This window comes from Sturnira hondurensis, unplaced genomic scaffold (genome assembly GCF_014824575.4).
Source record: "Sturnira hondurensis isolate 20B ecotype Veracruz unplaced genomic scaffold, ASM1482457v3 Scaffold0022258, whole genome shotgun sequence".
Taxonomy (NCBI): Eukaryota; Metazoa; Chordata; class Mammalia; order Chiroptera; family Phyllostomidae; genus Sturnira; species Sturnira hondurensis.
This window is the reverse complement of record NW_028094889.1, coordinates 304,000-326,942: the sequence shown is the minus strand read 5'-3', so window position 1 is coordinate 326,942 and position 22,943 is coordinate 304,000. Positions and strand designations below refer to the sequence as shown.

Genomic DNA, 22,943 nt, shown 5'->3' with positions numbered 1-22,943 from the left:
CCAGTTTTTATAAGCTCTGTTATGTTTATTTAAAAAATTTATCAGTTCTTTTGTAATAATGATTTAAGATCCCTTTCAAAAATAAATAAGGCTAATGATAATTAGCTTTATAAATTATTTACTCTACATTGGAGAATTATTATTGATTTCTCATGTCGAATTTAGAAATTTGAAAAATATATCTATTTTCATAAAGTTAATAGGATGATAGATGTAACTGAAAGATTTTTCTCTGTTTTAGACTTAGGCTATTACTATTAAGCATACTAGCTTACTTGTTATACTGACTGGGCTTATGTTCAAGTAAATTACTACATTATTCAAACAGGACCTTCTGATTAATTTATCCAGTAAACCCTGGTTATTCTGAATTACCAATCAGTATTAAATGGCTACTTGAAAAATAGTCCAGGCATGTCTTGTCATGGTGGTTGTCCACTGGCTAACTGAGTAATGAAGGAACTTGATATATACTGAATAATTGTTTAATTAAAGTGCATTGATTGCAGTTGTTATATGTACAGAGATTTCTATTTTTAATCTATAGTGGGTTAATTCAACCAAAGAATTCTCTTCACTGTTCGTAATCACATTGTAAAATATTGTAGAGATACATGTTTTTGCTTTTGTAATGCAATGTAGTTTATAATATTTATAATATAATAGTATTAGAATATACTATTTTATATTGTTAAAGTAACATACTTTAACAAATTTATGTTAATGTATCTAGTGTCTGGCAAATAATAATATTTTAAGTGGCATGATAGAAGCTTTGCTAGATTATCAGATTTTACATTTATGTATACATATATTACAGTATGGATTTCTGACGTAAGTATCCCTTTTAACATCTCATAATAAGCATTCAAATTTGTTCGAGGGTACTGGGCCTTTTTACTCTGAATAAATTTCACATGATTTATAAATCTCATTCAAGATATTTAAACTTTGTTTAGTGGCGATTTCTAAAGTCTTTGTGATTACAAAGACTGGTACTTTCTACAGTCTTTGTGGTTAAATTATCAGTGAAGATATTTTAATTAACTTGGAGGATCTCTTAGATTCTTATAAACTCTGAATTCTTTAAAAATTTTTATAGCTCATTTGATGAGTACAGTTCAGAACTTAAATCTGGAAGATTGGAATGGAGCCCTGTACACAAATCTGAGAAATTTTGGAGAGAAAATGCTGTGAGGTTAAATGAGAAGAATTACGAGCTCTTGAAGTAAGTTTTAAATTCCAGTTTACACTCTAATTAATCTGTTGTTTTACATCTTCACAAACATGTTTTTGTCACTCTTTAAATATTAGGTATTCTGTGGTTTTAATTTGTACTTTCTAGTCCATTAATGTGGTTGAATACCTTTTAATATATAGGTCGTTTGTATTGTATATATTTTTTCTAGGAGAAGTGCCTGTTAAAATTTTTTTTCATTTTACTGGGTTGGCCAAAAGGTTTGTTTAGTTTTTTTTCAGTGCAATGCCTCTGGAAGCGCTTAGGTGTCTTTAACTTCATTCAGAACAATTTTGTTAGATTGTATTGTGACAGCTGTCATGTTAGCATGCATTTAAAAAAACTTACCAAATTGTTGAATTTTTGTGTAGCCATTTTAATATTCAAGATGGAAGAATATAAACAAAGCTTTAAGCATATTATGCTTTGTTATTTCAAGAAAGGTAAAAAAACACAAATGAAATGTAAAGAAAAGATTTGTGCAGTGTATGGAGAAGGTGCCGTGACTGTTTGAACATGTCAAAAGTGGTTTGCAAAGTTTCTTGTTTCTATTGACATTTTGGTGAAATAAATTTTTGCTGTGGAGCTGTCTTATGCATTGGAAGANTTTTTTTTCATTTTACTGGGTTGGCCAAAAGGTTTGTTTAGTTTTTTTCAGTGCAATGCCTCTGGAAGCGCTTAGGTGTCTTTAACTTCATTCAGAACAATTTTGTTAGATTGTATTGTGACAACTGTCATGTCAGCATGCATTTAAAAAAACTTTACCAAATTGTTGAATTTTTGTGTAGCCATTTTAATATTGAAGATGGAAGAATATAAACAAAGCTTTAAGCATATTATGCTTTGTTATTTCAAGAAAGGTAAAAAAACACAAATGAAATGTAAAGAAAAGATTTGTGCAGTGTATGGAGAAGGTGCCGTGACTGTTTGAACATGTCAAAAGTGGTTTGCAAAGTTTCTTGTTTCTATTGACATTTTGGTGAAATAAATTTTTGCTGTGGAGCTGTCTTATGCATTGGAAGACATTTAGCAGCACCCTTGGCCTCTGCCCACTAGAAGCCAATAGTGGGAGATAGGTGACATACTTAAAATATCCAAATCAATAGTTATTGGTGAAAATGAAAAATGTGCCTTTTATTTTATGGAACAAACTAAATGAACTTTTTGGCCGACCCAGTGTAAGAAATGAGTTCTTTGTACAGTGAAACCTCAGTTTCCAACTTAATTCATTCTGGAGGACTGAGAAGTGATTTGTTCAAAAACCGAATCATTGTTTTCCCATTAAAAATAAGATCAATTTAATTAAGTCATTCCAGACACCTAAATGATTCCCCGTTTTAACTTTTCTTTTATATACAGTATATGTCTAACATACTATTTAATCTATAAATAAACAATTTAAAAAACAAAAAAGGTGTGAAATACAAATGGAAACTTAACAAAAAGGAAGTGAAATGTGTGAGAAAATTGACATACATACTAGAACTTACCCTGAATGTTCAGAGCTATGATGACTGAACATGTAGAGGAGGAATGGAGGCATATAGTTTGGAAAGGGTGTACCCCTCCATAAAAATGTCAGGTAGCAGTTCTTCTGAGGTTCTTTTTTACTTTTGTCTCTTTGTTCCACTAAGAACTTGCTTCAGGCTCACTGGGCCTTTATCTCACTAAAAACCTATCCAATGATGTTTGTTTTTGTTTGCATTTGTCTTCACTTGCCTGAAGTGAAATACTGCATTGTCATTAAACAGGTATCCTCCAAAACTGACACAGGTTCATCATCAAAGCCCTCAAAATCTCTTTCAGCAAGTAACTCAGGCCACAATTTCTTCCAGGCTGATTGCATGGTTCTGGAAGACACTTCCCCCCATGCTTTGTCTATGGTCCTCAAGCAAGTGAGGATATTAAAATGTGCCTTCCAAAACTCCCTGAGTGTTAAGCTGGTTTTGCTATCAAACTAGTGGGGTCCCACTGCACGCTGCCCATAGACAGTAATAGCTCTGGAGACAGAGTCCAGTTGGAAAGGAAAATAAAATTTTTATTTACTTATAGATAATATACAGATTCCTTGATACCTCCAACCCCTGCCAGAGAAGAAGTGAGGAGGCTGCTGGTGGGTGGCTACCACAGCTTTGCATGTGGGGGAAGGGTGCAGGGCTTGTCACCTAGCCATGCTGCCTCTCAGGACCTGCCTTCTGGGACCTACTGGCCCAAATCTACTCTCACCACCCTGTTATAATCTCCCCTTTAGCACTCTAGACATTTGTAATCTTGCATATGGATGAAGGTGTCATTCTTCTTTACTTCCTGCTGATCAAGGACCATAGTTTTATTTCTCCCCTGGTGCAGAGGTCCCTAACCAAGGAGGTATGGAGTGGAGGAGAGACTTCATACAAGGGAGAAGTATCTTGCAAAGTCCAGGTCAGTTGGTTGTACCAGGAAAACAGTATATGCATCCCAAGGATGGCTTTACTGAGTGAGTTGGCACCCTGTCACGTTTGGAGGTGACAGATTTGTCAAGAGGGTTAAAAGGCACAATCAAAACTATAACAACTAAATAACAAAGGTAGGGACTAATTCTGCAGTGTCCCTGATTAAGGAAAAATGGTGTCCTTTGAGGAAGGTATGCAAGGCGTGTCACCTATCCGAAGCCTTACTGCCTACTATACTGAACTTAGATTAGGTTTAGGGCACAAATCCTGAGATTTCCTCCCTTTAAAACTTCTGAACCCTTTTCATCCAAGGCAGAGAAGAAAGCAGTTTTAAAGTAAAGCTGATAGGCTGCCCCGTACTTCACCAACTCAACCATTTAGTCCAGCCAAACCATTGAGTACCAGGAGGTGACAATGTGCAGGTGAACTTCTTAAGTGGAGCCTATACCGTTTCTGAGTCCACTAGACTGTCTTTTGAGAATATGTTCAGTTGCAAGGCCTTTGTTGAGATGATACTAAGCAGTAACAATTTGCTATCATCTGGCTAAATCAGATCAACTTTCAAATGAAAACAAACTTTGAAGACAGTTAACTGCACTAGAATTTGATGTTCATGACTGAGCATTGTGATTTTCTTTAAAACCAGATTCCTTTCCCCACTGTCCTCACTGTCCTCAAAAAGACTGCAGGTTTTCAATTTTGTCTCATCAGTTGCATAAAAACAAGAGCAGCATTGAACATATATGCTTTTTAAAGTCTCCTTTACTGAGATTTCCACAAGGAACTTTTAGATATACCCTTAGACAGCCATTCAGGGAATAGGAGCTAAGCTGTACACTGCCATATGTCTTTGCCTGCAGTACGTATATTTTTCAAGTTCTTGAGGTTCCCATTATATCTTAAGGTTCCTCCTAGCCATCTTTCAGGAAAGCAACCTTTGTTCCTTCCCTGGAAAGACTGCCATGAGCCACAAGACCAAACATGAGACCATACTACTTCTCCAGTGGGCTTTTGTTAGTTTCCAAAGTCAGTCTTAGTTCCTCAAGGCCTTCTGGTAACAACCAGAGCCNACTGCAGGTTTTCCATTTTGTCTCATCAGTTGCATAAAAACAAGAGCAGCATTGAACATATATGCTTTTTAAAGTCTACTTTACTGAGATTTCCACAAGGAACTTTTAGATGTACCCTTAGACAGCCATTCAGGGAATAGGAGCTAAGCTGTGCACTGCCATATGTCTTTGCCTGCAGTACCTATATTTTTCAAGTTCTTGAGGTTCCCATTATATCTTAAGGTTCCTCCTAGCCATCTTTCAGGAAAGCAACCTTTGTTCCTTCCCTGGAAAGACTGCCATGAGCCACAAGACCAAACATGAGACCATACTACTTCTCCAGTGGGCTTTTGTTAGTTTCCAAAGTCAGTCTTAGTTCCTCAAGGCCTTCTGGTAACAACCAGAGCCCAGGCATGCCTCCTTCAGGCATGACATTCCAGTCAAAGCCTTAGTTGTTAAAACTGGTCTTACTGGTTATATGTAAAGGAAGTTTTATATCATTACTCATTTAGAATTCCAAATTCTAGAGGGATCAGGTAGGGATAAAAATACAAAGCAAAAAGGAATATCCTTGCCTTTCCATTATCTACCAAAATTTCATTTGCACACCTTATCTTTCATTACTTTACTTCCTAACCCAATGTAAAGTTTTAACCTTTAGGAGCCTCGATTTATTTTAAAAACCAAAACAAAACAAATATCTAAAGGGAAGATAGAATTCTCCCTGCCCACAAAAAATACTAAGAGGGGACTAAAACTAGCCTAAGAATCTCGATCTTATCTCCCACCAACATGTCATACTAACCGGTCACTCTGATGACCTTTATCAGGTCCCCAATGGCACAGACCCAAATGGCAGAGATGTGTTCTCACCCTAGCTGGATTGGCATAAAGCCCCAGTGGTAGAGGTATTTTCTCACTTACCAGTGTGTCCATGGGTCTGCTGGCAGACCTCTCACCAGCCAGTCTCGTGGCAGATATGCTCTCTCACCCGAGCCGGTTCTAACTAGCAAGAGACAACCTTTCTAACATCCAAATGGCAGAAGATCCCAAATAGCAGAGACATATTCTCATGGCATCTGGTACTGAAAATGATCTTTATGAGGTCAACTGATGGCACAAAGCCCGAGACAGCAGAGAGAGGATTCCCAGTGTGAACAAAACAGTTAAGTTCCCCAAGTCCCCAAAAGATCAGAAAGCAAGAAACAAAACAAAACCTAAAGCAAAGAATAAGTCAAGCACTGAGGTCTCTTTCCTTTCAAAAAAAAATTTCACACCCAATAGCCTCTATAACCTTCACAACCCCTTTTTCTTTTCCCCTATATGCCTTACAACTTTACGCACACCTTCTGCAACTTTCATAGACCTTACTCACTCAGGTGTAACCATAATTTACTTTCAGTGCTTGTTCTTCCTGATGATAGAACAGACCACACTCAAACTCAATATCTGGCAGCTAAAAATCCTTAAATCTGTAAATCTGTAAATAAAGGAACGTTATCACTTTGCATGGGGGCCCGCTCTCTTCTTCTGAAAGAGAGATTTCAGGTCTCCTTCCAGAATGCAAGTTCAGCTTTCCTTTTCAGCATCAGCCATGGTATCAGGGTTCAAATTCACAGGCAGTGCCTGTTTTATTCATGTGTGGTGGATTCAAGGCTTAATTCCCACAAGCTTCAGAGAAGAATGTGTTATCAGTAGGTTGTCATAGGGACTACTGTGCTTGTCAGATGGGTAGATGGACCTTCAATGAGCAAACTTGTGCAGAATGGTTAGTGTTTGCCCTAAATGTTGTACATATTACTTAATTTTTCATTAATGCTCCTAATCTGGGACAGGGTTGGCGGGGCTGGGGGGTGAGGGCATTCCCAGAACCAAGATTTGGATGGATCTCCAATAAACCGTTTCAAAAGGGCTTAATTTAAGACCATTTCTGGGTGGTACCCTAATGATGCGGATCCTGGCCTGTAGGATCTGTGTGTGTTGTGGCTGCTAGTGAACAAATATACACAGACTACAGAAGTCCTGTGGGGAAAAAGGGATGGCATGGCTGCTCTCTAAGTGAGAGAGAGGGCCAGAGGCCCCCAGCCCCTGCCTGGACAGGCTTTTATTGCTTTTCTGGGTACATTACATGGAGGGTAGTCGTCATTTACTATGCACAGGTTGGCTGCAGGTGATTACCTTTTACAGATAACAAAGGAAAGAATGTTGCTAATTACTTTAAAGAGAAGGATGTTTCAGACCAAGGGGAGAAGTGGTTGGACTGATTACACTCCATACTTGGGAGGTTTAGCACAGACTTCAGGAAGTTACAGTAAGGACATGCTGCCTCAATTCAGGGTGAGGGAGTTTTAGCAAAAGCAAGTTTCAAAGCAGTCTAGGTACAATGCAGGCCAGGTTTCCTACAGGAAAACGTCTCCATGGGTGTGGTCCTGTGTGCCAGTTGCTCCCCACTGGTTTTCTATGTGGGTGCTGAGCTACATTTCCACACCATGTGAGGTGGTTCCGTACACCTTAATCCAGAGAAAGCAATGAAACACGCCTGATCCCATTTCAAATGTGTATTTTTGCCAGGGCCCTCTTCATTGTGTGAATCATTTTCTCAGTGTTTCCCATAGATTCAAGGTCTCCAAGGTGCATGTAATTTCCATTTTATTTGCGGTACCTGTCCAACTTTCTGGGAGATCTCCAAAGTGTATGATGGTCCATTGTCATTCTGAAAACTGAAAAAATCCAAACCTAGGAATTATTTCTTTAAATAGAAATTTTGTCTCCACAGTTGCTTTCTCAATTCTAGAGGGGTATGCCTCTACCCATCCAGAAAAAGTGTCCACAAAAAACTAATAAAAATTTGAAATTCCCTCTGGTTTTAGGCATTTGCATAAAGTCTGCTTGCTGGTTCTCTAATGGGCAGAACCCTTTATATTGTACTCCCCTTTTTGCTGGGGTGCGTTCTCTGTTAGGATTGTTTTTGGCACGTATCTGACAGGCTTGGGTAATCCTCTGAACGGTTCTTTGCAAATGGGGGTCCTTCAGATGTGGCCTAATGAGGTCCATCAAAGCATTCCTTCTATAATGGATCCTCTCATGTAGGTGTTTGAGGATGAGATACACCAGAGCCTTGGGAAGTAAGATCATTCCATAGATGTTGACTTTCCATGTGGAATTGGGATCATTGTTAGTAAATCCCCATTGATGGGTGCATTAATCATCTCATTCTATGTAATAAAGTTTAAATATTGACAAGTCCAAGTAGGGGATCAAAACCCCTAAGCATGGCAGCCCTCCAGCTGCTCATCTTGCTGTTTTATTAAGTTTTATTTCTGTGGTTTGTTTGTGAACCATCCCTTTTGGTGTCCTGGGTAGTGTATTGTGGCAACCTGGTCTGGTAGATTCACTGCCTCTAACAATTTTAGATCTTTTCTGCGTTTTTAACATCCTTGTTCCCCAAGGTTAAGAGTCTTCTCTCCTTCCATATTGCTTCATGGACATAGACTACACTGAAAGCTTATTTGCAGTCTGTAAATACTATTAATATAATTTACACAGAGTTTGGAACATGGATGTGTATTGTAAATGCTCATTCATTTCTTTTCTATTATTTGGAAATGCATATTTCCCAGTTTAGAAGAAGGTATGGAATTACTTTATAATGAAATGTTTCTGGATTGACAACAGATTGTTTATTAGTGTTTCCTGTTGTTTATAGAGTTTAGCTATTTGACAAGCTGATATGGTAATAGAAGGTAGGTGGAGAAACCTTGAGCTGCAGTCTTAGGTGATGCTCTAGAAACTGAATAAGCAAGCTTTATAGATGCATACAGCTTTTGAACAAGGTAGACTTTTATTACTTTATAAAAAAAGATTTTACTCATTTTTAGAAGAGAAGGGAAGGGAGAAAGAGAGGGAGCGAAACATCAGTGTGTAGTTGCCGCTGACGTTCCCTCTACTGAGCACCTGGTCTGAAACCCAGGCATGTGCCCTGACTGGGCATCGAACCGTCGACCCTTTGGTTCTCAGGCTGGCACTCAATCCACACCAGCCATGGTGAATCTTATTACTGTCAATTATCTGCTTTAATGAAAATGATACGATCCAAGATGGTTATAGTTCAAGTTGTTTTCCAGTAAAGGCTTTAAGAAATAAGATTTATATTTTATAAATGAATAGTTTGTATGTGAATAGACAGCTAAATGGTTCCAAACTTTTTCTTGTAAATATTTTAAACTTAAAATTTCAACTTAAAATTAGTAATATAAGGGAAAGTAATATCTTGAGGATCTTGGTAAAATTAAGTTACTTTAAAAAATATATGTGTGTGTATTACTAGATCTTTGGATTCTAAGTTATATCTCCAGCCCGAGTTATGTATGCATTCAGGCACTCTTGAAGGCATACATAACTAAAGTGAAAGGGTTTCTTAATTGTTATTTTGCCTCCAACTCCTGCCCTGTGATAACCAAAGTTAATAGGTGTGACAGTCTCTAGTTTTCTTTTGTTCATAGACATTCCTGTACTGCATTTTTGTATAATTATTTATACATGTCACCATGCTAAATGTATTAGTCTGTGCCTTTTTTTTCACTTAAAATGACTTGGGGTCACTTAACTCTTTTAATTTGGCCATTCTAATTTCACTTAACCTCCATGTACCTGTCTATAGGGAGAACTAGTAATCTTAGTAGTAGGATTAGATAAAAGCGTGGATGTTAAACTGCTTTGTACACAAAATTATCATTGTTGCAGAGGAAAAAGCAGGCAAGAAGAAATGGAGAAAAAAAACGTAATGGACTCTACTCTCTGGTCTTTTCTCTTAAGTCATTTATTTAAGATAGTGTACATAGATATCTTTCTGGGAATGTGAAAATATTTCTGTAGGATTGATTGTTAGAATAGATTGCTGGATAAGAGGTCTGTGTATTTTTAATTCTATTAGGAGCTGTCAGAATTGTTTTTCCCAAGCAGCATACTATTTTATACTTCATTTATTCATTTTTCAGCAGGTATTTGTTAAATATCTATTGTATGGTCATTAGTGTTTTTGCGTGTTACAGATACAATGGCAAATAACACAAAGCTATAATTCTCGTTACACTTACATTATATTTGGGAGAGAAAGACTGAACAAGTACTCAAGTAAATATATAATGGAAGGTGGTGATTAGCACTGTAAGAAAAATAAATCAGGAAAATTAGATAGAGAATGATGAGGAGGGTAGTGTCTTAGGGCAACTCAGGGCTCTTAAGCTAGAGTTGACATTTGAGATGAGAACTGAATAAAAGGTGTTTTCTCAGTATTCTACCAGGTTCTATTAGCTAATTCTATTAGGGGTGTCCAACCCATGACCTGCAGCCCAGGATGGCTATAAATGAGGCTGAACACAAAATTGTAAATTTACTTAAAACTTTTTTTTACTCAATTTTTGCTAGTGTTTCTGTATTTAATGGGTAGCCCAAGACAGCTCTTCTTCTTCCATTATGGCCCAGAGATGCCAAAAGTTTGGACATTCCTGTGAGTTTAAGGAGTTTACATATGATGTCTGTCCAGAAAAAGTCCAACCATAGTTAATGTAATGAAAATGGTTGGTGCAACATTGATGTAATCTGGCAGCTGAGGAGAGTGGAATGGAATGTGCATGCGTGAGCATGATGACTCAATGATGAGTAGAGCAAGGATCTGCATGAAATACTGTGTTAAGCTTAAACGCTCCTCCATAGAAACTATTCAGATGATTCAGAAGGTTACAGGTATGGGCAATTGGTGATTGCAGCTTCATTCTGACAACGTACCTCCTCATGCATCATGTCTTGTGCAGAGTTTTTTGGTGAAACATCAAATCACCCAGGTGATTCAGCCTCCTTTCAGCTCAGATTTGGCGTCCTGTGACTTCTGGTTTTTCCCCAAACTGAAATCACCTTTGAAGGGAAGAGATTTCAGACCGTTGATGAGATTCAGGAAAATACCATGGGGCAGCTAATGGTGATTGGGAGAACTATGTGAGATCCCAAGGTGCCTACTTTGAAGGGGACTGAGGCGCAGTGTCCTATGTACAATGTTGCTTGTGTCTTCTTTAATAAATGCCTCTATTTTTCATATTACGCGGCTGGATACTTTCTGGACAGACCTCGCATACATCTGAATGGAGTTGTCTTTTTCCCCCAATTTTTTTATTTAATTATTTTTCTAGTACAGTTTTCTATTACTCCCATCCCATCTCACCCCTGTTCTCCCCCCCTCCCCTCCCATATCCACCCTTCTCAGTTGTTGTCCATGTGTCCTTTATATATGTTCATTTAAATCCCTCCCCTATTTCCCCTGAAATTCCCTCCCCTCTCCCCTCTGGTCACTGTCTGCCTGTTCTCTGTTTCAGTGTCTTTGGTTATATTTTGCTCGCTTGTTTGTTTTGTTGTTTAGCTTCCTGTTAAAGGTGAGATCATATGGTATTTGTCCTTCAACACCTGGCTTATTTCACTCAGCATAATGCTTTCCAGTTCCATCCATGATGTTGCAAAAGGAAGGAGCTCCTTCTTTCTTTCTGCAGCATAAAATTCCATTGTGTATATGTACCATAGTTTTTTGATCCATTCATTTACTCATGGGTACCTAGGTTGCTTCCAACTCTTGGCTATTGTAAATTGTGCTTCCAACTCTTGGCTATTGTAAATTGTGCTGCTATGAACATTGGGGTGCATATGTTCTTTGGGGATGGTGTTTCAGGGTTCTTAGGATACAATCCTAGCAGTGGAATTGCTGGGTCAGAAGGCAAGTCCAATTTTAGTTTTCTGAGAAAATTCCATACTGTTTTCCATAATGGTTGTACCAGTCTGCAATCCCACCAACAGTGGACGAGAGTCCCCCTTTCCCCACACCTTCTCCAACATTTGTTGTTTATTGCTTTGTTTATGATAGCCATTCTCACCAGTGTAAAGTGGTAGGTATCTCATTGTGGTTTTCATTTGCATCTCTCTGATAGCAAGCGATACTGAGCATCTTTTCATGTGTCTCTGGATCCTCTGTATGTCCTCCTTGGAGAAGTTTCTGTTTAAGTCCTTTCCCCATTTTTTAATTGGGTTAGTTGTCTTCTTAGAGCGAAGACGTGTGAGTTCTTTGTACACCACATAAACAAAAGCAAAGACAAAAACCACATGGTCATATCAATAGATGCAGAAAAAGCTTTTGATAAGGTACAACACCCATTTATGATAAAGGTACTCAGCAAAGTGGGAATAGAGGGAGCATTCCCCAATATAATAAAGGCCACATATGAAAGACCTACAGCCAACATCATACTGAATGGGCAAAAACTAAAAGCTTTTCCACTAAGATAAGGAACAAGACAAGGTTGTCCACTTTCACCACTTCTATTTAATATAGTATTGGAAGTTTTAGCCTCAGTGATTAGGCAAGAAAAGGAAATAAAAGGCATTCAAATTGGAAAGGCGGAAACAAAACTGTCATTGTTTGCAGATGACATGATAGTGTACATGGAAAATCCTATACACTCTACCCAAAAACTGCTCGAACTAATAAATGAATTTGGCAAAATAGTGGGTTACAAAGTCATTATCCAGAAGTCAAAGGCATTTTTGTATACTAACAGTGAAGCAGCAGAAGCAGAAATCAAGAAAAAAATCCCATTCGATATAGCAAAAACAAAAATCAAATAATCTGGGAATAAATCTCACCAAGGAGGTAAAAGACCTGTATGCAGGAAACTACACAACACTGAAGAAAGAAATCAAGGAAGACACAAACAAATGGAAACATATACCGTGTTCATGGATTGGAAGAATTAACATCATCAAAATGTCCATACTACCCAAAGCAATTTATAGATTCAGTGGAGTTGTCTTAAGAGAGCAGGAGAAACAGTGCCTGATGTTTTGGGAATTATGCATGGTACTCATTGTGAATCTGAAATTAACCTATTATATGTGTATCAAAGTTTGAAAACTGCTAACTCATGTGGAACATTGTGTATGATGTATTATGTATTATGTGTATTATGTGTCATAGTGAAATTTGTAGAAAATATGATTGTATTTATAAACATCTATTTTCAGGAAGATATCAGTGTTATACCTTTGTTCTTTTGTGCTGTAGAGAAAAATAAAAAATTGATCTCTCCTTGTATTACATTTATTTCAGAATTTTGACAAAACTTCTGGAGGTATCAGACGATCCACAAGTCTTAGCTGTTGCCGCTCATGATGTTGGAGAATATGTGCGGCATTATCCAAGAGGCAAACGGTAAGAGACAAGCTATTAATTTCATTTGGTTTTTCTGAAACATTCAACGTAGACTCCTAACAGATGTACCCATCTGAAAGAGTAGTTTAGCAGAGAAACTAATGGAGTACATGATGTCAAGATGACCATAATACTGGGAATTATGATAAACCTAATTAAAATGGATAGTATAAAAATATAAGTACACCTGACTAATACTGTAGTGTAGTAGCCAACACAGATCACATTAGAAATTTCATGTTCAGGATTTTCTTTGGTTTGCATGATTGATTGATTGATTGATTGACTGACTGTAAGGTTCTTAGAATGGTGCCTAGCACATTGGAGGCTCTTGGGGCATCCCTTTGAGGCAGGTATTTGTCCTGAACCCAGGTCAGATGTATCACCTGCCTCACTCTGGAGTTTATAACTCTAACTGGATTATCTGGTGTCCTGTGGAGTACTTGACTGATGATCAGTTGATTTTCAAGGAAGGTGTCAACCAAAGAAAGAATACTCTTTTTATTTTATTTAAAATAAAAAATATATATATTTTCTTTCTTTATTTTTGATTTATTGAGGTGACACTGGTTAATAAAATTACGCATGTTTCAGGTGTACAATTCTATAACACATTATCTGTACACTGCATTGTGTGTTCACCACCCCAAGTCAGGTTTCCGTTCATCACCATTTATACACCCTTTATCCTCTCCTACTTCTCCTCGTCTTTCCACTCCCCTTGAGTTTTTTCTTCTTTTCTTTTTTGCTCAATTCCTCCACCACCCCTACTCAGTACCCCCAGCCTTCCAAAACTGTCAGCTTGCTCTCTATCTATGAGTCTGTCTCTATTTTGTTTGTTACATTAGATTCTGCATATGAGTAAAATCATTTGGTACTTATCTTTCACTTACTGGCTTATTTCATTTGGCATAATGCTCTCCAGATTTATCCATGCTGTTGCAAAGGGTGAGATTTTCTTTTTTTTTACAACCAAGAAGTGTTCCATTGTGTGAATGTACCACAGCATTTTTACCCACTCATCTACTGATAGATACTTGGGCTACTTCCAGATCTTGGCTCTGGTAAATAACGCTGCAGTGAACATAGGGGTGCATGTGTTCTTTTGAATGAATGTTTCAAGTTTCTTTGGATAAATTCACAGAAGTGAAATCGTTGGGTCATAAGGCAGTTCCATTTTAATTTTTTTGAAATAAGTCCATACTGCTTTCTTCAGTGACTGCACCAATCTGCATTTCCAACAGTGCACAGAGGTTCTTTTTTCTCCACATCTTTGCCAACACTTGTTTGTTGATTAATTGATGATAGCCATGTAACAATGTGAGCTGATATTCTCATTACAGTTTTAATTTGCATTTCTCTGATAATTAGTTGAATATGATTGTATTCTTTGGAGAAGTGTTTCTTCAGGTCCTTTGCCCATTTATTAATTGGATTGTTTGCTTTTTTGATGTTGAGTTGTATAAGTTCTTTATAAATTTGGGGTATTTACCCCTTATCAAATATATCATTGCAAATATCTTCTCCCATTCAGTGGGCTGTCTTTTCATTTTGCTGATAGCTTCCTTTGCTGTGCAAAAACTTCATAGTTTGAGGTAGTCCCATTTGTTTATTTTTCTTTACCTTGCCTGAGGAGATATATTAGAAAAAATACTGCTAGGAGAAATGTCTGAGATTTTACTGCCTCAGATTTCTTCTAGGATTTCCATGGTTTCTAGTCTAACACATAAGTCTTTAATTAATTTTGAATTTATTTTTGTGTATAGTGGTCTAGTTTCATTTCTTGCATATATCTGTCCCAGTTTTTCCAAGATCATTTATTAAATAGACTGTCTTTATTCCTTTGTGTGTTTTTGGCTCCTTTGTCAAATATTAATTGATTTTAAAGTTGTTGGTTTATTTCTGGGCTCTCTATTCTGTTCCATTAATGTTTATGTCTGTTTTTATGCCAATATCATGCTGTTTTGATTACTATGGCCTTATAGTATAGTTTGATATCAGGTGCCTGATTCCTCTAACTTTGTTGTTCTTTCTCAAGATAGCTATTTGCTCTTTGGGGTCTTGAGTGGTTCCATATAATTTTTTGGAATGATTCTTCTCATTTTGTGAAATATGCTATTGATACCTTGATAGGAATTGCGTTGAAACTGTAGATTCCTTTGGGTAGAATGGACATTTGAATGATGGCATTTTTTCCTGTCTATGAACATGGTATATGCTTCTACTTATTTGTATCTTTTTCAGTTTCTTTTCTCAGTGTCGTGTTTTGAGTACAGATCTTTTACATCCTTGGTTTAATTTATTCCTAGGTATTCTGTTCTTTTTGAGTTGTGAATGGGATTGTTTTCTTAGTTTTCTTTTCTGATAGTTTATTGTTGGTGTATTAAAATGAAACTAATTTTTGGATATTTATTTTATATGCCGCTGCTTTACTGAATTCATTTATCAGTACTAGTAGTTTTTTAGTGGAATCTGTAGAGTTCTCTATATACAGTATCATGTCATCTGCAAATAATGACAAATTTGTTTCTTAATTTCCATTTTGTATGCCTTTTTGTTGTCATCTTGTCCAGTTGCCATGTCTAGGACTTCGAGTACTATGTTGAATAAGAGTGTTGAAAGTGGACATCCCTGTCTTATTCCTGATCTTACTGGAAATGATGGTATTTTTTGCCCATTGAATATGGTGTTGCCTGTGGGTTTGTTGTAAATGGCCTTTATTATGTTGATATGTGTTCCCTTTATTCCTACTTTGCTAAAAGTTTTTAATGTAAGTTCTGGGTTTTATTATTTGCTTTTTCTGCACCTATTGATATGGTCATGTGGTTTTATTCTTCATTTTGTTTATGTGGTTTATCACATTTTTTCATTTGCAGGTATTGTACTAACCTTGCATTCCTGAAATAAATCCCACCTGATCATGGTATATGATCTTTTTAGTGTATTGTTGGTTTCAGTTTGCTAATATTTGTTGAGGATTTTGCATTTATCTTCATTAGGGATGTTGGTCCATAATTTTTCTTTCTTTATAGTGTTTTTATCTGGCCTTGTAAAAAGTGCTTGAAAATCTTCCCTCCTCTTGACACACGGGTATTAGGTAAATCCTTTTTGAAAAATATCTTTTTGCCTTCTGTTGTTGAACTGACCCAGCTAGGTCTTGAGATTTTGGCCTGACATTCTCATTTTGAGGTAGATCAACTGAGACACTACAACTAACAGGGTGGGAAGGACGTAGCAGGACTTGCTTATCAAATGGAAATGGAATATTTAATAAGGCAGCCAGCTGGCCCTAGCAGTATCTTAGCTTTGCATGAAAAAGTGACAGCTGTCTCTTAGGGAAAAACTTCATCTTCATTCCAGCATCCAAACCAAACCCACTTGCTCACTGTAGCCCAAATAGTCTCAGAGGTTGCCCTCAGTGCCTGGGCTTCATTTACTGATGGTTCACTGAAGTTGAAACCTAAAGGCTTCTACTGGGGTGCCACTACTCTTGAACCTTAGCACCATCTATGCAGAACCAAGTATAGACATGGTCACTCCAGTCAGTGATAGACTCAAGGCTATTCTTGTAGCTCTGGCCATTATCTCCTTGATGAACTATCATTGTGTTTTACTGAGACCTAACTCTTATTATATTACTGATGGTCTAGCTTCTTGGTCTGCCACTTGTAAAACAGATAGCATATTACAGACACCAGTCTTTAAGAGAATTTAGAAACTAATTGCAGCACTGATGAAACCCACACTGCCTATGATTGCCAGTTTTACTGTCTGCATAACCCATCCAGTGTTAAAAGTGGAGTTTTGAAGTCCCCTACTCTTATATATTGTTGTTTACTTTCCCCTTCAGGTTTAGTTAGTACTTGCTTTATATATTTAGTTACTGTTATGTTGTATGCATAAATATTTACAATTTTTATATCTTTTTGATGAATTGACTTTTATGATGCAGACATGTTCTTTGGCACTTGTTAGTTATTTTTATGAAAGTCTATTTTATGTGATAGAAATATAGCCAATCTTTCTGTCTTTTGGTTATAATTTTCATGGGATATCTTTGCCCATTCCTTCAATTTCAACTTATGTGTGTCTTCAGAGCTAAAATGAATCTTAAAGGTAGCACAGTGTTGGATTTTTAAAATTCATTCAGCTACTTTGTGTCTTTTGATTGGAGAATTTAGTCCATTTATATTTAATTTTTGGTAGGAAAGGACTTAGTGTTATTATATTGTTCATTGTTTTATGACTTTTTAAAAGTTACTTTGTGTCTTTTTTTTCTGTGTGACTTTTTGTAGTGATGTGCTCTAAATCTTATCTCTTACTTCTTTGAGTGTCTATTATGTTTTTATATTTGGTTATCATGAGGTTTTCATAAAAATTTGTATCATAACAGTCTATTTTAAGGTAATAACAACTTACCTTTAATCACATAGGGAAAGTACAATTTTACTTCTCCTTTTTTCACATTATATGCCATTGATTTTATACTTTACATTGCCTTATAGTCTACATACATTTACAAATTATTGTAGCTATAATTATTTTTATTATTACTGCTTTTTAACTTTTATACTAGAGATAAAAGTGATTTATAAACCACCATAAAAGTATTGCTGTATTTTGGGTTTTTTTTGTTTTAAAGTATATTTTATTGATTATGCTATTACAGTTGTCCCATTTTTTTCCTCCCCTTTATTCACCTCTGCCCTGCACCTCTCCTCCCACCAGCATTCCCCTCTTGCCCTTAGTTAATGTCCATGGATCATACATATAAGTTCTTTGGCTTCTCCATTTCCTCTGCTATTCTTAACTTCCCCCTGTCTATTTTCTACCTACTATTTATGCTTCTTTTCCCTGTATCTTTTCCCCCATTACCCCCCCTCCCCACTGATAGCCCTCCATGTGATCTCCATTTCGTGATTCTGTTCCTGTTTTAGTTGTTTGCTTAATTTGTTTTTGGATATTTCTTTAAGGTTCAGGTATTGATAGTTGTGAGTTCATTGTCATTTTACTATTCATAATTTTGATATTCTTTTATTTCCTAGGTAGGTCCCTTTAACATTTCATATAATAATGGCTTGGTGATGATGAACTCCTTGAACTTGACCTTATCTGGGAAGTACTTTATCTGCCCTTCCATTCTAAATAAAAGCTTTGCTGGGTAGAGCAATCTTGGATGTAGGTCTTTGGATTTCATGGCTTCGAATACTTCTTTCCAGCACCTTCTTGCCTGCAAGGTTTTTTTGTTTTTGTTTTTTTTTTAGAAATCTGCTGATAATCTTATGGAAACTCCTTTGTAAGTAATTGTCTCCTTTTCTCTAGCTGCTTTTAAGATTCTCTCCATATCTTCTATTTGGGGTAATGTAATTATGATGTGCCTTGGTTGTGTGCTTCCTTGTGTCCAACTTTTTTGGAATTCTCTGAGGTACCTGGATTTCCTAGAAGTCTATTTCCTTTACCAGAATTGGAAAGTTTTCTTTCATAACATTTTCAAATGAGTTTTTAATTTCTTGCTCTTCTTCTTCTCCTTGCACCCCTAAGATGCGGATGTTGGAACATTTAAAGTTTTCCCAGATATTCCTAAGCCTATCTTCATTTTTTTTAGTTCTTCTTTCTTCATTCTTTTCCAGTTGCATGTTTATTTCTTTGTTCTGCTCCAAATCATTGATTTGAGTTCGTTTCCTTCTTTTCATGTTGGTTCACTGTATATTTGTCTTCATTACACTTTGCATAGCATCAGTTTTTCCTCCATTTTATGGCCATACTCAACCATTTCTTTGATTACCAGTGTGTTGAACTCTGCATCTGATAAGTTGGCTATCTCTCAGTCACTTAGTTCTTTTTCTTTTTCTGGAGTTTTAATTTGTTCTTTCATTTAGGCCTTTTTTTTTTTGGTCTCAGTGTGTCTGTTACATAGTAAGGGGCAGAGCCTTAGGTATTCACCACGGTGGGGCAACCACATCTCTGCGCTGTGGTGGTGGTGGGGGGTGGCAGAGAGGGAACAATTCCACTTGCTTAGCTCTTGTCCAGCTTTCAGTCACTTTCCCTGCTACTCACAAGCAAATTGGGCCCTTCTGGTGCTGATTCCCCAGTGGGTGGATTTGTGTACTTTCTAGGACCCTGTGGGTTTCTCCAATGAACTCTCCTGTGAGGCTGGGAGTTTCTTCTGCCACCACAACCCCCACAAGTTTTCAAGCCAGAGAGTTTGAGGCTTTCTTTTCCCATACTAGAATCGCATGTAAGTTTTGTGGTCTGTCTTGTTCCCCAGTTGTTCCTCCCAGTTTGTCTGCATGCAAATGTGGGGTTGCCAGCTGCTGCCTCACCTGCCCAGTCCTCTATCCACTGCCTTGCCTCCCCAGCTGCCTGTCTTTGCCCCTTTTTCCTGTCTGGGTTAATGTTTCTTTAACTCCTTGGTTGTCAGACTTCCATACAGTTCAGTTTTCTGGCGGATCTTGTTGTTTTTTGTTTTTAAATTTGTTGTTGTCTTCCTTTTGGTTGTACAGGGAGGCATAGTGTATCTACTTACCCCTCCATCTTGGCCACAATTCAAGTATTGGTGTATTTTGAATTTGACTGTTTACCTTTACTAGTAGTTTTCATATTATTACTTAGTGCCCCTTAATTTCAACTTGAAGTACTTCCTTTAGTATTTCTGTAAGGCAGGGTCCATTGAAGGCAGGGTCCATTGAATCCCTTAGGTTTTGTTTGGCTAGAAAAGTATTTCTTTTTTACCTGAAGGATAGTTTCATTAGTTACAGTATTCTTGGCTGGCAGTTTGTTTTCCTTTTAGTGCTTTGACTGTATCATCTCACTCCCTCTGGGTCTGCAAGGTTTCTCTAGAGATAAATCCACTGATAGCCTAATGGGGGTTGATTTGTATGAGATGAGTTGTTTTTCTCTTGCTGCTTTAAAATTTCTTTCTTCAACTTCACCTTTTAACATTTTGATTATAATATGTTTTGGAGTAATCTTGGGTTGACCTTGCTTGGGGTACTTTGAGTTCTTTGTATGTTGATGTTCATATTGCTACCAAGATCTGGAGAAATTTTAGGCTGTTATTTCTTTGAATAAGCTTTCTGCTTCCATCCCTCTTCCCTTTATAGGACTCCTGTGATGCAAATATTCATTCACTTAACAGTGTCCTATAATTAACACAGGCTTTCTTTTACTCTTTTTCATTATTTTCCCCTTTTGTTCTCTCACTTGGCTAATTTCAAATGATCTGTATTTGATTTCACTGATTCTTTTGCATGAGAAAGTCTGTGGTTGAAGTTCTCTATTACATTTTTCAGTTTTGTTATTGTATTCTTAGCTTGAGGATTTCTGGGTTTTTTTTTTTATGCTTTATATTTCTTTACTAAATGTGTCATTTTGTTTATGCATTGTTTTTATGATATTGTGTAGTTGTCTACCTGTGTCTCTTGTATTTTATTGATTTAAAGATGATTACTTTTTTTTTAGTTAGGGATATTTTATTGTATTTTTTCCATTACCATTTACTCCCCTTATACCCCATTCTTCTAGACTCACTACACTGTTGTTCATGTCCATGAGTCCTTTTTACTTTTTGCTCAATGCTTCCCTCCCTAACACCCCCACTCCCAAAGCTGTCATTTTGCTCTCTGTGAGTCTGTCTCAATTTTATTAGTTCAGTTTGTTTATTATATTCCACATATGAGTGAAATCATATGATAATTTGTCTTTCTCTGACTGACTTATTTCACTTGGCATAATGTTCTTCAGGTCCATCCATGCTGTCACAGAGGGTAAATTTTTTTCTTTTTCACAGCCAAGTAGTGTTCCATTGTGTAAATATCCCAATAGTTGTTTTATTCACTCGTTTACTGATGGACACTTCCATATTTTAGTGATTGTAAATAACACTGCAATGAACATGAGGATGTTTAAGTTCTTTCAAATTAGTGTTTTGGTTTTCTTCAGATATATTCCCATAAGTGGGATCAGAGTTAAACGGCAGATCCATTTTTAATTTTTTGAAATATCTCCATACCATTTTCCAAATTGGCTGCACCAATTTGCATTCCCACCAACAGTATAAATTACTTTGAATACTTTGTCAGGAAAATCTTAGATCTGTTTATTTGGGATTAGTTACTAGAACTTTATTAATTTTCTTTGGTGGTGTCATATTTATTTGCTTCTATGTGATCTTTGTAGCTTTGCATTGGTGTCTGTGTGTTTGAAAGAGCAAATAACTCTTCTAGTTTTTGAAGACAGTTTTCAGTAGATAATGACCCTCTACTCTCTGTTCCCTGAGCTGATGAGATTACCTTTGTAATTGCATTCATACTGAGTTGGAGATGGTTGTGATGCTGTCACTGGATCTGCAGTGGTGTCCACCATTGGCAGGTTTGTTACTGGGGCCTTGGGTAGGTGTGAATTCTGTCTGGTCCCTAAATAGATGGCACTGTCTTTAGTATCTTGTTCAGTAGCATAGTGAAGTGCTGGGATATGGTCCTTTTCAGGCTCCACAGTTGGGAGCTTAGATATTGGGCCTGTTAAGTATAGATGGGTGTAGCTCTTGCCAAGCCCTAAGGATGGCTGCTGCCTGGTCACTGATTGGCTCCCTGGGTGGGAAAGATCAGCTTTGGACCATGGCTGAGGGTTTAGAACTAACTAAGCCCAGGCCTGTTTCAGGCTCCTTAGCCATGATTGAAGTGTGGAGACCTAGTTCTGAAGGCACGGATGGGTGTTTCTCCTACCAGTTCTCTGGGTGGGTTGGGCTGTTTTCTGTCTATGGCTAGAAGGACTGGATCCAAGTATAAGGTGGTTTCAGGGTGTCCTGAGGCACAGATGTGAGTGTATCCTACCAGGTCCCTAATGTTGGTAGGACTGCTTGCAACTGTGGCTGGGAGGAGCTGGAGCCTAGTATAGGCCTATTTGAGGATCTCTGGGGGTACAGGTGGGAGTGTCTCCTGCTGATTCCCTGGATCAGCAGTATTGCTTATGGACTGTAGCTGGGAGGGGCTGGAACTGAATGTAGGGCCCTTTTCAAGATCTCTGGGAGTGCTGATTGGAGCGTCTTTTGCTGGGTCCCTGGCTGGCTGGTCTAGCAGACTACATGTGCCAACTATAGGGCTCTTCAGAACCTGTAGGGTTACTCCTGCCAGGTCTCTGTACCAGCAGGGCTGCTTGCAGACCTTGGTTGGGAGGGGGCTGGGGTTGAGTACAGGGCCCTTTAAGTGTATCTGGGGCTGCAGACAGGAGTGTTTCCATCAGGGTCTCTGTGCCAGCAAGAGACTGGCTGGGATTGGCTGGAGTGCATGTATAGGGCCCTTTCAGAATATACAGTCTGTAGTTTATAGTAAGCCTGAGTTTGTCAGGCTTACCTCCAGGGACTTCCAGACTGTAGCAGGGAGGGGCTGGGACTGGTTTATAGGCCACTTCAGGGTCTAGTTTAGAATCTGCAGCTGAAACTGAAGTCTTTATGCCTATTACCTGACACATGGGTGGGTGTGACTCCTCCCAGATCCCATTGGTATAAGATTCTGGTGAGCCAAAACTAAATGGGGCTGCAGGCAGATTCTCAAGGGTATAGAGCTATTTCCAGTCTATAGCTGGGACTACAGTTGGCAAAACAGCCACCTAGGTGCCAACTTGCTTTCTCAAAATGTCAATCTTAGACTGCATCAGAATTTCATAAACTTCTACCTGAATTGCACTGCTCCCATAAAGGCATTTATTTGGCCATGTCTGGATGCCAAATTATCATTGTTGGGGTTGTGTGTGTCAGGGATGCGTTATCTAGCCATCTTGCTCATATTACTCCCACAGGCCATCTCTGCAAGTTTTATAGCATGCTATTTTCTCTGTTTTACCTCAGACTTTCAGACCAAAGGTCTGGATGTGATTAGGGGTTAACTGGAAAAAAGGTAAAGTTATAGCTAGTGGAGTGGAGCACACTGATTTTGTGGCAATGAAAAGATAACATCTTCAGCACCTGCAAAGAGAAACAC

The 22,943-nt window shown here is 37.7% G+C and overlaps 1 protein-coding gene across 3 annotated transcripts in view; it reads left to right on the top strand.

Moving 5' to 3' along the window:
* Positions 1 to 22,943, top strand: part of ATP6V1H (ATPase H+ transporting V1 subunit H) — a 130,814-nt gene that overhangs the window by 70,937 nt on the left and 36,934 nt on the right. For all 3 annotated transcript variants that reach the window (XM_037035370.1, XM_037035371.1, XM_037035369.1), the window contains 2 exons: positions 1,103 to 1,228; positions 12,865 to 12,966. In XM_037035370.1, coding sequence (XP_036891265.1) covers positions 1,103 to 1,228; positions 12,865 to 12,966 — 228 coding nt within the window. The remainder of the gene's footprint in view (positions 1 to 1,102; positions 1,229 to 12,864; positions 12,967 to 22,943) is intronic.